General features: G+C 36.5%; 1 protein-coding gene across 1 annotated transcript; it reads left to right on the forward strand.

Annotated features, from left to right (window-relative positions):
* The first annotated feature begins 435 nt into the window (after window positions 1–435).
* Window positions 436–16,967, forward strand: LOC141900205 (uncharacterized). The gene is made up of 8 exons (XM_074786987.1): window positions 436–810; window positions 9,875–10,132; window positions 10,250–10,342; window positions 10,430–10,777; window positions 11,042–11,241; window positions 11,474–11,609; window positions 11,997–12,014; window positions 12,905–16,967. The coding sequence occupies exons 1-8, from the start codon at window positions 774–776 to the stop codon at window positions 12,982–12,984; spliced, it is 1,170 nt and encodes a 389-aa protein (XP_074643088.1). The 5' UTR covers window positions 436–773; the 3' UTR covers window positions 12,985–16,967.
* Window positions 16,968–17,127: the final 160 nt, after the last annotated feature.

The raw sequence follows: 17,127 nt of genomic DNA on the forward strand, positions 1-17,127 counted from the left end.
TTAAACTTCTTTTAAACCACTTGATAAATAGATGAACAATTATCATTGATTCATCTAGCTTTGTACCCGGGTATGGCGGCGATTGATAAGCCACGTTATCCGACTCGTTCAATTTTATGATTTAAGACTTTTTTCTAACTATCTTTCTTTATTTTTTTTTCTAACAAATATACCTTGTTCAAGACATACTTGTAAATCACATTACAATTAACTTTCACATCTAGGACATCAAGCATTCCGCTGCCGAAAAAGAAAACAATTATCACTTTGAATGAAATGGGATACGATGGCTTTACAATTGGTTTACGATGCTAACTAAAGCGAAATAGAATAAGATTTTTAATGGACGATATATAAATAATCTTTCGGGAGAAACCAGTTTTCATATGCATATACATTCGAGATCGCCTTGCAAAATAGACATCCATAGAAAAAACACGTTAGTGTTGTAGCTGTATGCCGATATATTGTGTACTGACTCCATTGTCGTGTCGCCCGTTCACACGACCAAGTGGATTCATTGTCAGCTCTAAAGTCGACCTGCTGTATTTTAGCGAAAAAGCGACAGAAGGTTTGCGGTGTAGAAATTCTTAATCTGTGGCTCGTGGAGGCTGTTTAAAAAACCCGGATAGAATCAGGTCATTCGGTGGAGTTCGCATGCGTCCTTTGAACCCGTTTGAAAACGCCTTTGTGTAGCCTCGTTGTCAGAGTCCCCATTGCTCACCTGCTCCGCGAGAGTGGCTTATGTGAAAGGATTGTAAAAACTCTAGATAATGGATTTTATCAAATCAGTAATACTGATTGCAATGGGTAAGTTTAAAAAACAAGCTTTTGTCTAACTGCTAGTGTAATTAGATCGAGGAATTAACATGCTTGGTGTCACATTGTCGTCGCATGTGCATATTAGATTTTTGAAGAGATTTTTTCAATTCTAAACAACATCTGCGGTATATTGGTTTATATATTTTTATCCATGATGCGATTTGGGTAAAACTCCATGTTGATGGTCCCGCGCGCGATCTAAGCAAAATTTAAAAAGACGTTTAGTAAACCTGCCCTGATTTTTCGTATAATCTAATGCAAATTGAAGCGGCAAATTGAACTGCTGTAAGTGACAAATACACTTGAAGACGATTTTGTAAAAACGGTTTGAGAGAAAAAGCTCAACCTGATCACATTTCGCTAACATTCGACTATAACTACATTCCTTTCTTCTCTGAATCGTGATCGTTGCAGGGTTATGGCGGACAATATTATGATGACTAGATTTTTATTGCTTTGCACACGCCCAACATGTCGTCTCATAAAGAAGATTACTGCAGCGCAGCTCGGCTCCACAATGCGAGAGCTGGTTTGGTATCATCGATTAGCACAGTCCCAGATGATATTTCAATAAATCAGAAAATACACAGCTCCAACGAGCTGCAGGAAATCAAATATGGGCCTACACTTGAAACGGCTCGCCATCTTGCAACCTGGCTGACGATTTTCTGACTCACAATTCAAGCAAGAAAATATATATATTGTTTAATAACTCCTGCTAGACGATGATTTACATGTAGTGGGTGCTATTTCCGCTAAATAAACAGGATCTAATAATAACTGAGCCAGGAAAAATCTGAACAGATATATATATATGCTGGCACTCCTCGTTTCGTAAACAAGAAATCTTACTAAAAAACCCTCTATAAATGCATGTCAAACTGGATAAGCATTGGTGAACTGGGAAAATTGCAAATTATCTTCAATCATTTATGGATTGCCGTGATTACGATTCGAATGGCATAATTGACATTCGATAGTATTGCACAAATATCGACTATATATGTATATAATATATACAGTATATATGCTCCACAAAAAGTAGTTATTAACTAAAAAAGGAAGAGAAAACGATTTGAGCTATGTTTTTATTACCGTTTTCGGAAATCGCATTACTTCGATATTGCGCTGTATGAAATTATGGGATTCATTACTTCGAAAGTGAAACTATTTCTGTCACGGCACGAGGAGGTGACAACAGATTGATTTTAATACTGTTTCGCAATTGTAATTCTTCGAGATCCTAAAAATATCCTTTATTTGTCATACCATATAATGTGAAACATTAAATAAACATAAAATTTACAATTCAATAATGACCTGCATAGAATAGATAAAAGCGGGAAAGCAGAACGAATGTGCATTAAAATTGGACTGGAATACATTTACCAAAAAATTAGAAAGGAATTTCACTTAAATCGAAAATTGCTCTTTTTGTACGTCGTATCCTTCAGTGTAGAGCCGAATCAACCGGTCAAGTAGTTTAGAGTGGCCATATTTCCCGGGGCTGTTTCCGTATCATGCGTTTATTTGCTTGCCGAAGGAAATACTTTTTTTGTGTTTAACACGAACCGCAATCATAAGCTACATCAATCTTTAGTAAGGTAATGGCCCACGAGAGCAAGCAAAACAGCAGGATATTACCCATTCAAATGTACGTATCTAGCGTACTAATGAAAAGACACATGGCTCGACCGGTTAAAGATTCGAACATGTAGTCCACACTAGTCAACGACCAACGTCGAATAAGCGAAAAAACCATAAAGTTCCATTTCACACACATAGAAGAATGTTTGCCGCATTGCATTTGCTATTAGGAAACAAAAAGATAACTCAAAACGTTTCAGCTTCAGTAATGAAAGAAACGGAAACCATGGCAACCGTCACATCCATAGAATGACTATTTTCTGCGCCAGTACTCGGGTGGCATACTCAGCGATTTGCTATAGCGCTACGTGTTGATTCCCACATCGGCTACAGATCGGTTACAAATTGGTTAAACGAGCAAAAGATGATAGCCATTCATGGCATTTATCAAATCAGTTGAGATTCTGAAATTAATCGAGCCGATATACGCTGCGACTGCATATTGAAATGTTTAATTCGATAGATGCTAATTGTAGAAATAAACAACGCCGATTTACTGAGGAGACAAAGCAACTATCAGTCATCGGTGTCAGGAGGTCGTTCAATAAACGTCAAAGAATTATAATTCAATTAAAATTTATAATGCACGAAACAGCCAGTTTACACTTAACGAATGCGACAAGTAGAACTACGTATGAATAATGCCAGCATTTTGTTTCACCATTTACGATGCAAATGACCCAATATTTAGAACTGTTGTATGCCTGGCATACAGAAATATTAAGTTATAACACCGAGTCATTTCATATTTCACCACATAATTGAGACCCAATGACATTGCCATTGAGTGATAAACGCTTTGCAGCAATTTGCCTACGAGCACCAACGACCCCTTGTTCACTGAGTAAACATTTCGCCATTGATTTCAAAAAATACATTTGCGTAACCACACTATTTATTTAGACTTAATCAAAAGAGTAACAAACTCTGAAAAATAAACAGCGTTTCTAAAATGAATTTCATTTTCATTCCTTGGACTAATCGTTAACAGCTTTCACGTAGGCCTACTTACTTCGGTTTGATTATTTCCCCATTACCCAAAGAACCATACTGGGTTATGAATTTTCAATTTAGTTATTCGTATGACGTCACTGCAAAAATCTCAAAATCTTTAAGGCATCATGCTATTCTATGGTGGCTGATAAGGGCCATAGCGTAAAATTCCTGGTATGTAAATGAGGGCGCCAGAACGCCAGAACGCCAAAACGAAAAAAAAACGTCCAATTTTCTCTAAAAGTTCGTTTTGCCAAAACAAAGAAAAAACGAACTTTCGTTTTGGCGCCCCCGCCAATTTTCGGAATTTTCTTTGTTTTGGCGCGCCAAAACGAACTTTCAGAGAAATTTGGACGTTTTTTTTCGTTTTGGCGTTCTGGCGCCCTGATTTGCATACCAGAAATTTTTCGCTATGGCCCTTATCAGCCACCATACTATTCTACATATTCTATATATATTAATGTAGCCCATGCCGCGGCCTTCATTCTTAAATTGTTAAATGTTCCTCCGGTTTGAGTTTTGAATGTATATACATGTATATGTAGACGTCTTCAAGCGATAGCGGTCAAAATACGACCGATGAGCGTCGCCTGGCGGTTGTTTTTAAAGGGAGTATTACTGCGCCTTTTCTTATTGCGAATATAGTCACGTCATCGAAACGCGTTAATTATGTCGCGAAAGAAGTAGAAATAACATCCGAGTCTCACAGGAATTAACCATTAATCCGGCTGTCATTCTCAACACGTTTTTATACAGAAATGCTGGTACAAACCAACCATGTACTAAATGTAATGTCTTAAAAATTTTCAGTGGAAGCCGACCAGGTATAGTGTGTCCATGAAAAATAAATAGATCAGCCGTGCTGGGCCAAACAGGCATATCTTTTTCGCCAATACTGAAACACCAAAAACAATTTAAATTTTACTATGTATTGACATTTTTGACAGCAATTTATCAGGAGGTTTCTTAATCGATTCAAATTAGTTTGAATCATTTGATATGATAGAAATGTCTATGATTGACGTGTCACTATAATGTAAACGTACTACGGCGCCTAATGTGCTTTATCTGTGTAATTTGTGTTCTCAACTAAATTTTTTAGTATACGAACTACTCATCAATCATTCCGAATTTGCTGATTTGTCAGCCAGTCGTAGTTAAGGATACCTTACCAAATTATCTATGCTTACACTCCATAGTTCTACGTGTTGTGGCCTTAACATCGAATGGCCATCAAGCAATGCAATTTGAAAAAAAAATCACTCCAGAAACCAGAACATGAAACCTCCTTTTTATCGACTGCTCCACATCATCCGTATTCATATGTAAATATTAAACAGTCCATGACAGTTTCTAAACATTTGTATATCGTATAATTTAGTTTGTTGACGGGATTAGGCTTACAAAATCATCGTTACTATGTATATGTCGAAAGGGCGAGCCTTGTTTTCTTCGTGCAAATGTTGTCCATATATAATGCAAACTTGTTGTACCACTCTGATAGGTATGTACACTATGACGGGGAGTAATGTGTCGCTGCCATCAATAACATCTATAGTTAAAGACTCTTACCATGGACTCTGAAGTTCGTTTTACAGTCCACGCTCTTACATAGTAATTTTTCGATTGTGTACGTAGTGAAAACAATGTATGCACCGTTGAAGGATCTATATTTGTTTCAATATTCGCCAATAAAATCACTCTGATATTAACTTTCTCTGGTATCTCAGTGACGGTTCTTTTTTTTCATTTTGCATTTGCTAATGAGGCGAATGAACAGATTTTAGGACCTTCCTCTCATCGCTCTAAGCATAATCTATAATTCGACTGTATTATGGAGATGACCTTGAAGCTGTCAACTTAGTGCGTGTGACATTATTTGCACTAAGCTCTGCTTACCCGTTTTAGTAATCATTTTCTGCGAAATCTGGAATGAATATGACATGCCACGAAAATATATATATATCAGTTGACCTGATCATTTTGGCATCAGCTGTACCAGCTGGTTAGATTTATAATCATAGAATTAGTGGCCCGCTGGTAATATTTCAGGGTCATCGAAGGGATCAGAGAATATTTCTATGAATCAACTAATTGACTAAAGTATTCAAATTTCACTTAGTGAGAGTGAAAAATATGTGTATGTGTATGTGCTTTTTCATGCACATTTCATCGAAAAAGCTTGCGTGAAGAACAACGGATAATCCGTTCGGATTTGGAAAAGGGCAGAAACCAGAAAAATGAAGTAGAATTATAGATAAGAAAAGAAAAGCAAAGAACTGTTTGTCTCTTAACGTTTCGGCTAAGTATTAGTTTCTATTGATAACCCCTCCTCACTCACGTGGAACGAAGTAGCCAAACTCAACAGCCTGGCGTACTTCACAGACTTGGTTGCGAGTGTTTCATTAACATGATTCCATCTTACTGTAATTATGGACTCTAAAATGAGTTCGTGTGGTGGATTTGTAATTTTTCTCCATCCGCCTTGTTAGTACATCGTTGTTAGTACATCGTACATCAACTATGAATAAAGTATATAATATATTTTGTTGCTAAGACTATATAGCAAAGCATATCTTCCACTTTAATACGGTTGTGATTCATACTATAAAGGCTACGAACACTGATATCGATCATCATATCACTTCGTTCAATGACTGATCACTAAATCCATATGATACGGACCAATCCGTTACTCTCTGACAGGACAGTACATTACTGAAACGAAACGAAATTTTCAGCGATGGTTTATTGCACTGGGGATATAAGGCGGCCCAACTAAACACCGAAGAGTAGCTTTGGATTGGTATCATGGCATACACTGTGGAAATTTTTTATTTTCGAGTGATGCTAAAAATAATCAACTATAAAACAACGCATAGACCGAAACATAAACTCTTGACTATGCGTCTGGAATATTTGGTACTAAATATTAGGTATATACAGTGAGCTACATCTGGCCACCGACGAAAAAGTTGCGCGTGTAATAAAACGACGAATTTCTGACGGATTATTCTAAGACCTCATTTCGTTTCTCGAAAAGCTCCACCTAACTAATGCCTACGTAAATTTGAATTTTAAATCACCAACCTATTTCGTCCCGTGAATTCTACTGGACCGTGGGGAAACAGATTGTTGGGCATGGCGGATGGAATCCGCGTCAAACTTCCAAGGTATCTGTATTCAAATATGATTTGGCCCAGTCGAGGTGCAAAGATGCGCGCCTTCTCATTTCGTAATGATATTTCTATAAAAAAGGGCAGCTGCAACGAGATATTTTCATTGAAGTACGTCTATCGTCCTCTGAAGCGATCTGAAATAGACTACTATAAATCGTAATTATAATCATAATGTGGACTTCATTCGGGAGAGGGGAACACTGAATAAAATCTTTGAAAGGTGTCCCGTCTGACTGATTCGTAAAGTCTTTCTGAACGAAGTTTTTACCTTCGATTTATATATATTTACTTATTCAGAAAGATTTGTGATTCTGTATGCATTGATGAATTGATTTATCCCCTTCGTCACCGCGCGCCGCTACGAAGCAGTTGTCATGGAAACCGTATTCTTTTTTTACCACATCTGTACCGTCGACGTACTGGTTATAATCAGCAGATACTGATGGCGAACTGGCTGATACCATAATTGTAGCACAGTAAAACACGTTGTAGCCGATGACTGCTTCTCATTTTCGTTATAAATCAAAGCATTTCCCGTGACATCGGCGATTCCTTACAAACATTCACAGAGATTCACCATTAATTATCAAAATATATATAACTCGTCCTATATATGTCACCAGCGCCCGAGGCTTTAATTATAGCGAAATGACATAACCTTATGCATAACAATCAACGTAATTATTAACAACAAAAATCATATAAATAAATATACATGCATAGTTGGGCCAAGTTGGAAAATCTAGTTTCTTTTCTTCCGTGTCCCAGTTAACCGTGGGATATCATGATATCGGCGATGATTCATGGTTACTGATACGGTACATCAAAAATCTTGTCACTGGCTTTTCGTTTCTTAGTCAAATCAATGAAGCTTGTACATGGCGACTCAGTATACACAAGAGACACTCATCTCGACGAATTAGAAAATAATCCGCGAAATCAAAAGGATGAACTACTAACTACTGATAGCTATACTACTCACGCTATTATTGATATTTCTGAAGGACCATTTTTTCAAAAAGTCGTACGAAGTGGACTGACCAGTTCAATGCCAAATGGGAGGCACCCTCGTACAAAAAAGCTCAAATAGTGCGAATAGATACGACATGTCGGCTCGAGGCCACTTCTTTTCTTCTTTAAAAGGAGTATTTGTGGTGTATTATTCTTTTCATTAATGGGATGGATTCGAGGCATCCGGTTTTTATAATAGCATCGCCCAGGCTTGCAACGCCAATCGCTGTATCCAGGGTAACCGGGTTCACGCTACGTATGGCTCTAGTAGCGTTGAGGCATTCCATTACGGAGAGTCAAATAAAGTAAAAGCCCATTAATTCAAGATTTACGACATAAGTCTCTCAATATATACTCTTGGATAAGCATTTAGATGCATAGATACATTTCATTTGTTAATCTGTTGTATAATACGTGGTCGAAGAAGTCAATTCGGACCACCGGACACCTTGTCGATGAGTTTCGATACGATACGTCATATATGAAAAATGCTATATATGGGCATAAAAGCACGCGTTAATCAAATTTATTGCAATGAAGTAATTTCTAATTTCCATGCAATACGAACTGCTGTCAATAGGTTTATTTTATATTGGATGTAACAATAATGTCCGAACGTGTTTCATTTAATTTAAACTTATCATATTTTGCATTTCATCTCGCACGCCGCACCAGCATCTCCACATGTTTTGCCAACGCTCTGATAAGTTTGAATTTCTTTAAGAGACATTGATTCAAAATTGTACATAAGTCCTCTATTATACGATATATTTACTAATGAAAGATATGTATACAGGCTAGTATTGCAATATACTAGTCGATCTCTGTTTCGTGACTGGATCGGGTAATTAGAGGAAATTTGCGTGCCAAAAAAGGATAGTACAGCGCATTGAAATCGGCAACGAGATCCTTGGTAACCGTCACGCTGTCTCCCAATAGAGCAGTTACCTTCGTATTTTATGTCGCCACTTTGCAAGTACCGGTTAAATGCTTGATGCGTATCGCTTGTTAAAGCCGTATATGTTTCGAACTATCAGAATATGATACTGATATAACAATCTAGCATATCATGACTGCAGATCATGCAATCAACTATAGATTCCAATGAGACAAGATCAAGGCCTGTCCTTTAGTATCAGCATTTCTGGATTCACACCGTATAGAAATGGAGAACAGACATTTCTTATTTTGTCATTCCCTATAAATTCGACGTACAGAGTCTTATCTTGATCATCGACACTAATTCATCTACATTTGCATGCATAAAATCATTCATTAACATACAAAAGGTATCAACGCTCGTATTGCCCCTAGAGTTTTCATTTCCAATCTAGAAGCTAGGGTGGGATATGATTTTCAAGACCCGCGACCGTACATATACTGAGCCAAGGCTTTTTATAGATGTTGTCATAAAAACGTGTTTTATGTCATGCATATTGTAATCATGTGTACAAATTGTAAAGAAAAAAATTACGATTGTACTTGGTTAACTGCCGAACTGTGCGCGGAGATTTACTGGGTCACTATTACGCTATTAACCACAAAATCCCCTTTTCAGTGATATTGATACGTTTTTTGTATGTAATAAACTCTAAATTTGAATAAGCTGCTAAAAGGCAATATTTCATTTTTCATTTTTCCCCAGAACTCACCCATATAAATAAAACCTTGTTTGGCATTGACGTATACTGCATTTATATATAACATATAAAGTCAACCATACGCCTTTTTCCTTTTCATTAAAAAGCCCATTTCTATTCTACCATTCATGTGACCTATTTAGGGTTTTCTGATCATTCGGCAGAAAACTCTATTGTAATTCCCTTGATTATTATCATGATGCATATTTTCCTTCACTGGACACTTTTCACTTAAAGTACATAGTCTTTCTTTCGTTACCGCCATTTTCGATAACATCTACTTATGATCACTTACAAATGCCGCCGATAGTATTTTGACGAATCAACGTTATAAAAAGCACAATCAAGCCGTAATCATCGTAAATTTGGCCGCACTGATTAGTCCACCATTCTGGTGAATCGAGGCATGTTTTGCGGCCATGCATAGACGGCAGCACCAATTCCGATGTAGAGTGGGGTTATCGACAACGATTCGGACAAATCAATTCAATAAGGACTTATTGCTTCCAAGTAGCAGAATCATTAATGCAGGAAAGCTGTTATCGCTACTGTACAGCTTTAGTTCTGAATTGCTATTTTCAGGCTTTCTGTCCTTCATATCAGCTACGGAAAAACCCCCCATCGTAACAATAGAAGGAAAGCCAGGAGAGGTCATCCCATCTGTAAATGATAATGTCATCGTTAAATGTAAGAGTTTCGTGGCCAATGGAGCCAAACCGAAGCTTTCTGGAACAGCAAACATGGTCACCTTAATAGTCAATGATAAGACACAAATGGAGAAAATTAACACGCGTCGCTATTCCAAAGTTGCTGGAAAAATGTCTGAAATAAAAATCGCGGGTGCGTATTCTGCATTATAAACTTTATTAATTTCAAGCTGAGTAATGATGTGATGAATGACCTGATGACCTTTTAACAGATTTTGGGCAACTTATGATATTTGTATTTAATTCATAGGCATCAAACCAGCCGATGGTGGTTTCTACGCATGCGTCGGTGCTCCACATGAAGGTTTTGGTGTTAGCCCATCTATTGAATTAACTGTAAGAGGTAAGCGAAATAAGTTAAACGAAATATTAAATATGAACGTGTTCGACAAATTCAAACCGATTTCCTAAAAACGTTGTTTTCTTCTAGATTCGCCAACGGTTACGATGGAAGGAGTGAGAGAAGGCCAAGTGATTAAAGTAAAAGAAATGGACGAGCTTCCAATTGATTGTAAAGCTAGCGGCAAATATAAAAATACAAAGTTGACTGTGAAGATAGGCGAACAGGATGTTCTTCCAAAGCTGAACAAAACCAGCTCCTTCAATTGGAATCCGACTTCTTCTGAAGGTCCAACTCAGATGAACCCACGCTGGACCGGTTCGGCGAAAGGCAAAGTCGAAATTGGGGTCAAAGACCACGACATGAAAGTAGTCTGCAAGGCGAGCGTCGGTTCACCAAAATTAGACAAATCATTCTCATTTACATTGAATGTAGAAGGTAAATCCATCAATATTGATCTCTAGAACATGATTTCACTGTACGCTTCTGATTTATAGCCCCAGAGGATTGAAATGCTGCTCAATTAATTCTGGTAATGTCATTAAATATTCTTCCCTTGAAAACAGCCATCGACTCTATATTGTGTAAAGGAAATAGGGCTATTTGGGTACTGTGGGCTTGATTCACGAATTTAAAACCCCTGAGGGGATTGTCACGCAACTGTGCCTCACCTATTTCACCATACGCAAATTCAAATTTCAGCTAATCCGAGAAAGATGAATTGCACTGTGGACAAAACGATTATCGAACTGGGCGACAAGGTGACCTACTCATGTCGGTTCGCTTCGAAACCCGTGCCGAAAACTGTGCTTTGGAATTACAAGTTGAATGACGGTGAGGTATTTAATTTGACTTCACCGGGCATAAATGAAAAGAAAACTATGACTACAAAGCAAATGGAGGTATGAATATTGATTTTATATAGACTTAAAATTGCATAAGATCGTGCCATTGATATATGAATTTGACATATATACCCTGGCGGGGTTTCGGGTATATTCACATGAATTTGAATAAAGATATACCATGTGTGATTCAACTAGCTCAAATTTCCCCTCAAATTTTTTCTAAATCGTCTACTGGTTGCTGTTTTAAAGATCTGGGGTCGTTAACTTATCATTTTTTGTCTTTCAGTCGGGAAAGACGCACATCGAAGCTACGCTCTCGATTGAGTACAAATATAGGTACATGTTAGAAATGGAAGATGTAACGCTAAAGGTTGTGAACTCCTATGGACTTATGGACCATGTTTTCCCTCAGTTAACGATAAGTAAGTCAGTTACTGATACGTACTACTTTTATCGACAATTTTAGGCTCATCTTCACCTGAAAGTACGAAGTATATTGTGTCTCCTTTGTTTGAAAACCTTTCTATAATTGACATATATCATATTTGTGGGGGGCTTTGCCTTAAACCTGTCGAGAGGAACATAAGAAACCAGCGAAAGTGTGTAATTTGATTTTAACTATCGTTGTTTACTTCTCTTTGTAACTCCTTCATATACTGGGCATTCTGTCACACATTGCTTTAGTTTTTCGAACATTTTTTTCTGTTTTTTTTTTTCAACTCGAGTATTATTATTTATTTCAATTATATCTGTCAGCCTCTGTTCACACTCTTAAAAGTTAACGTCAATGTTGTGTGTTTTTTTAAAAGATTTGCCGGATAACATAGGTAAGTATATTTGTCGATTGCCGCTTAACAATTCAAAGATAAATTCACTGATTACAGTGCGTGAATTAGCAAGAAATTTGATGCGTAATGACATACACCATGAACAAATTTACATTCGGGTTTGATGATTTTTGTTTAGTTTTAGTAATTTTGATTTGTAATCCATCTTTATTGAAATAATGATTAAAATGCACCGAACATTGCAGATGAGTTTTGTCTCTTTAAACGTTATATGTGTTGCAACACTCAGTTAACAACTTTACAGCAATGGTCGTGTCTATAATTCTTGCAATTACAACGCATTTTAGTGTATTATATAATCATCTAATCTGAGATGGACTATCGTACAATAAATACGCTACATTGTGCTCTCTAATCCCCGTTTAATTAGAACACAAATACCGAATGATTATTTTCAAGACAGGTATATCTATATCACACTATAATTTGTAGTTCGTTTTATTCTGCCTTCCCTAAGTCTAATTTTATATGGATTTATACATTTAATTCAACATTGTGTATTGTATCGTTATTTTACCCGCATGAGTAATTATCGCGAAAAAAGTAAAACAGATAATTTTGTGGCTTGCCAAATGACTTAAATTGAGAACTGCCAGAGGCGTAGCAAGGGTTTTTAATCGCTGATCCAACTAGAAAAGATTGGAAATCTAGGTTAATTGAATTTCACCTAACCGCTTGATCTAACTATAAAAGAGCTTACTTATTTATCGCAATAATAACTTGAGAAGCACTTCAACGCAACGCATTTGCACTGCTGGCAGGTTGAATAACCTTTCTCCACAAAGGAGCTCTGGCTACGCCGCTGATTCATCTATTGATATCTATCTATAAGTCCTAACTCAATTTGTTAATTCCCATTTATATTTCAGAGGGAAGTGCCATGAGTCTTCGCATATCTTTAGGCACAGTTCTAATATGCCTACTCGCCGTGGTGTCTCATCGTTTCTGAGGCCCCAGCTCCATCTTTGAAACGCGCGTAGTACTTCGATGCCTTGCAGATTACAATAGATAACAAACAGGATCGTATGAACCATCCACCGTATCCACGATATCACCTTCATGAGAATCTTATATTCCAGAGGAAACAACAACCAAGGATCGAGAGAATGTGAAACGAAATTATTGTTAGAAGTCTATGATCTCTAAAGACAATACTGGACTCGATATGTCATACGACGATGAATTTAACGAAATGAATAGACTTCATTCTACTCCATATTTAAAGAATACATACTTAAAATCCATTTTTGTCTTGGTCACCCAAGTGGAACACGATTGAAAACCCACTCATTTTTTCGTGTTTGAAAATATCGAATGTGTTTGCTATATACTTATGTTGTAAAATGTCGTTCGTGCCATACCATTCGACTCGAGACTAGAGAGTCTGAAGTCATAGAGGGTGTTTCATATAACTGATATATGATGAATAAATTGAATTGAAAATTGAGGCATTTTGTTGATAGTATGGATTCACTGCTGATTTTATGAATCCTTCAGTCAAATTGGCTACGAGCAGAACTCTCAATTTAAGCGGCCAATTCTTGATTTGGGACTTGATTAAAGCTACACGAACAAATTATTAGCATCACCAACCAGTTGCCATAAATTGCCCCATGACGAGTTCCAACAGAATTTGCCCATGACAACTACTCAGATCTGCTAAAATCACTTGTTCAATATACAAAACGATGATATTATTCAAGGTTCAACGAGATGAAGTTTTATGCAAGTCTTAATGTGCCATACGAGTATTTCTAATGTTCGTTTCACCGGTGAAATAGATAAATTAAGGCGAAACGATTTTCAAAAAAGTCTTCGCCGCATGAGTGAATCATCGTTCGACTTACGAAATCAGCAAACACTATAATAAAATATCTGAGTTGAAATTAATGTGCTTTTTATATTTTAGTTTCTATAGCATGTCCCTTTATTATCAGAATGGTATTCGAAATTAAGTAATTGAATTTTGCAGTCAAATTAGTGAGTTGGATACTGCTAAAATGTTAAGACTTGTAAGATGTCAGCAGCTCATCCATGACCAGGTTTTATCCAAAAAATCCAATTTCGATTGGATCGCTAATTGTGTCAATGTCAATATTTCTAGAAGTGTGAAAGTATTTTTCGATCGAATTCGAATTCAAGGACCGAAAAACTTACGCTCGGGCTAGAAATTTGGCGACTAGAATAAAAAATTGTCGCGATGTAGTGACAGACATCAAAAGAAATAAATATAGTATGATATCTCGAATTCATAAGTAGTCATTATGTATTTGTAGATTCGATATGTACGTATAGTTATTTCTTTCTCATCTTATGAAAAACCATCAAATTCATATACTTGTAAATATGCATAAAGGTATGTGTATACTGGAAAAGACTCAGGAAATGTTAATACTATGAAATGCGTGTATGATAATTATATTGAAGGGACAGAGTGTATTCATTTATATGCATTTACTTATTCACTAGACTATCATAGCCTATATATGTTATAATACGTACGTACGTTGGCATAGAAAAAGTTACCGAAGAAGAAAAGTATGTCGTATTAAAAAAGCCTTCTCAATGTGTATGTTTGGTAATGGTTTTCATCTATGGAATGGGGAAGTATCCAACTATAATGTAGTAAATGCGACAAAAAATATATGAATAATAGTTCGTAATCATGTTAGTTAATTATGACCTATTAATACCGTATCGTACAGCTTCTTAACAGAGAGTGGCTACCCATAAAGCTTCTCGTAGTAAAAGTAGTGTATAGCAATGTTTAGTCTTCGAATCACCGGAGCTATGATTAAAGATGTTGCGCTACCTGCACCAGCTCATGTCTTAAACGCGATAGAGAATGTCTCGAATTGGCGGTTGATTCCCAACCGCAATCGTGTCGAAAAAACCCAGATGAAATCTTATATATACACCTAAATCATTGTAGTAGAGTGTATTCGGGGATATGTAACTGAACCACTTTTCCCAATGGCGTATCGTTTATTATACATTATTATCAACAATGATTAACTATTTATCATCATTTTATCGTGTGAAATGATCTGGTTCTATGTATTTTGATATGCTTGCTGGTTACCATGACAATTTTGCGCCACTTCAGCTTCCGAGATGGCTAATTTGAATAAAGAATTATCGGCTAATATTTATTTTTCCTAAACAATTCCAAGTGTTTATGCTCTCCTAAATGGGTGCACATGCATACATTATCGACTGCATTGGTATTAATTTAGTTGTAATAAGTTTATTTTCGTTATAGAAAATAGCTTATACTCTTCTACTCTCTACTTCAAAAATAATGAATGCGCTATCTCCTTTCAGTCAAAATTAACTACACTTTGCATTTCTCGGCTGAATCGCTAGAACCTCGTCAGATTCAATAGGAGCGACGTTGACTTAGAAAACGAAAATAATATTCAAACAGTAGAAGAAATATTTGATGGTGGCATTAAAGATATAGAATCTATGTATTTATTTGGAAACCAGTTATTTTTGCCTTTTCATTGCAAACGGGTGTATATCATTATAAACTTCAAAGAATGTATCCTCTACCTTCCCAGACATGTATGCATGCCTATTAGTGTTAATGTTTAGTATTGTGTAAAGGATGATACATACATATTATTTGGATTTAGAAAAAATATATACCTCTAGAAATCAATGGAAATAACTAGATGTGTATAGTATAAGTTGCTCTAAGCAGTGTGGTAACTTTCTAATCTCATATTGATGACTACCCCCAAAGAATGATTGGACCCAACAACCTTGGCCTGTCGTTCGCTTGACATGTGACACATGTGTGAAACTGTATCAATTATTCGTGATTAGATGGGCATCGTACAACTATCGGGACAACTTCCCTGGCGATACAGCCTATATATGTAAGCCATACATCTTGCCCTGGGACGTAATGATCATAATATGTATGATGATAATCATATCATGATTGTTGTCATTATTATTACGTTTTGTTGCCATTGTCTCACTGCTAGATGAGCACCATCCCCAGTGTTGTCACTATAAACATCATAATTTTGTGTTTTTCTTAATTGCTCGATCCTGATTTTACAAAAACTTTATATCCCACGCAAAACAAAAACCGATGCTCTAAAAACACAACGCGCTTCTATTTTTTTTGATAGACTTGTGAAAATGTTTTGAATGTTTCACATAGTACGTGGCATTCCATGCTGTTAATTGCACCCCTAAAACTATAACTATAGGTGTGGATCTTAATTTGATGAATGTATTTTATGGAATAAGTGTGACATTGTATTCGATAACTAAATATAACTTGTATCCAGACATATATGCGGCATCCTGCTAAAGCTTCTAGCTATTCTTCCTAAAATCGGCACGCATTCGGTGTAGCGCGTTGTATCGATCAACTAGATCATACGTTGCTTTTGATTCGTAAGTTTATTTTGGTCGCGACGCATGAATTGAAGAATCTTTTAACAAGCGAACGCTCTGAATATTTGACTCTACTGAACGCTAAACTATGAACTCATCATTTCGTTGTTTGTTTTTTTTCCTTCTAATACGTGAATTGAAACTTTGTTTCCCCCGAAAACCTTTTCCAATTCGAATCGCTACGAAATTGCACACACGTCGAACGGTGTCACAATTTCTCATGTACAAAGACTTTTCCAAAAAAATGATACTTTCCTTGTTCTTTTTGTACGAATATTTCTCAAATACTTCACAGATCTAATCTACGTAATCTAATGATGAATTTTCCACCTTAGAATAAAAGACAAATTTACTATAATGAGCACATCGTTGTTAATTCAGAATATTTATGTAGATAGAACCATGTCTTCTGCGTTCGAATTGTTATCTAATGAATTCTTGCATGACTAGAAAAAACTGCAAATTCAAACTTTATCATGTTTTCGGTAATAAAAATTCACTTTTTATATATGTGGTAACGACCTTGTTTTGTTCGTGTTCCTAATATTTTGGGATCTGACTTCGTTTTTCGTCCAATCCGCAAAGTTTCGGCTCAACTGAGATGTGTGCAGCGAGATGGAATTGCACTGAACATAGAATGGCTTCTTGACCGAGGCCAACATGGTTACTGCAACTG

The sequence above is a fragment of the Tubulanus polymorphus genome, chromosome 2, assembly GCF_964204645.1.
Source record: "Tubulanus polymorphus chromosome 2, tnTubPoly1.2, whole genome shotgun sequence".
NCBI classification, from domain to species: domain Eukaryota; kingdom Metazoa; phylum Nemertea; class Palaeonemertea; order Tubulaniformes; family Tubulanidae; genus Tubulanus; species Tubulanus polymorphus.

Bases quoted from the DNA above. Each gene is read 5' to 3' on its own strand.
- LOC141900205 (XM_074786987.1), top strand. From the start codon at position 774: ATGGATTTTATCAAATCAGTAATACTGATTGCAATGG. The intron at 10,133-10,249 runs GTGCGTATTCTG...TTTAATTCATAG, and splicing joins GTCTGAAATAAAAATCGCGG to GCATCAAACCAGCCGATGGT. The intron at 10,343-10,429 runs GTAAGCGAAATA...GTTTTCTTCTAG, and splicing joins TATTGAATTAACTGTAAGAG to ATTCGCCAACGGTTACGATG.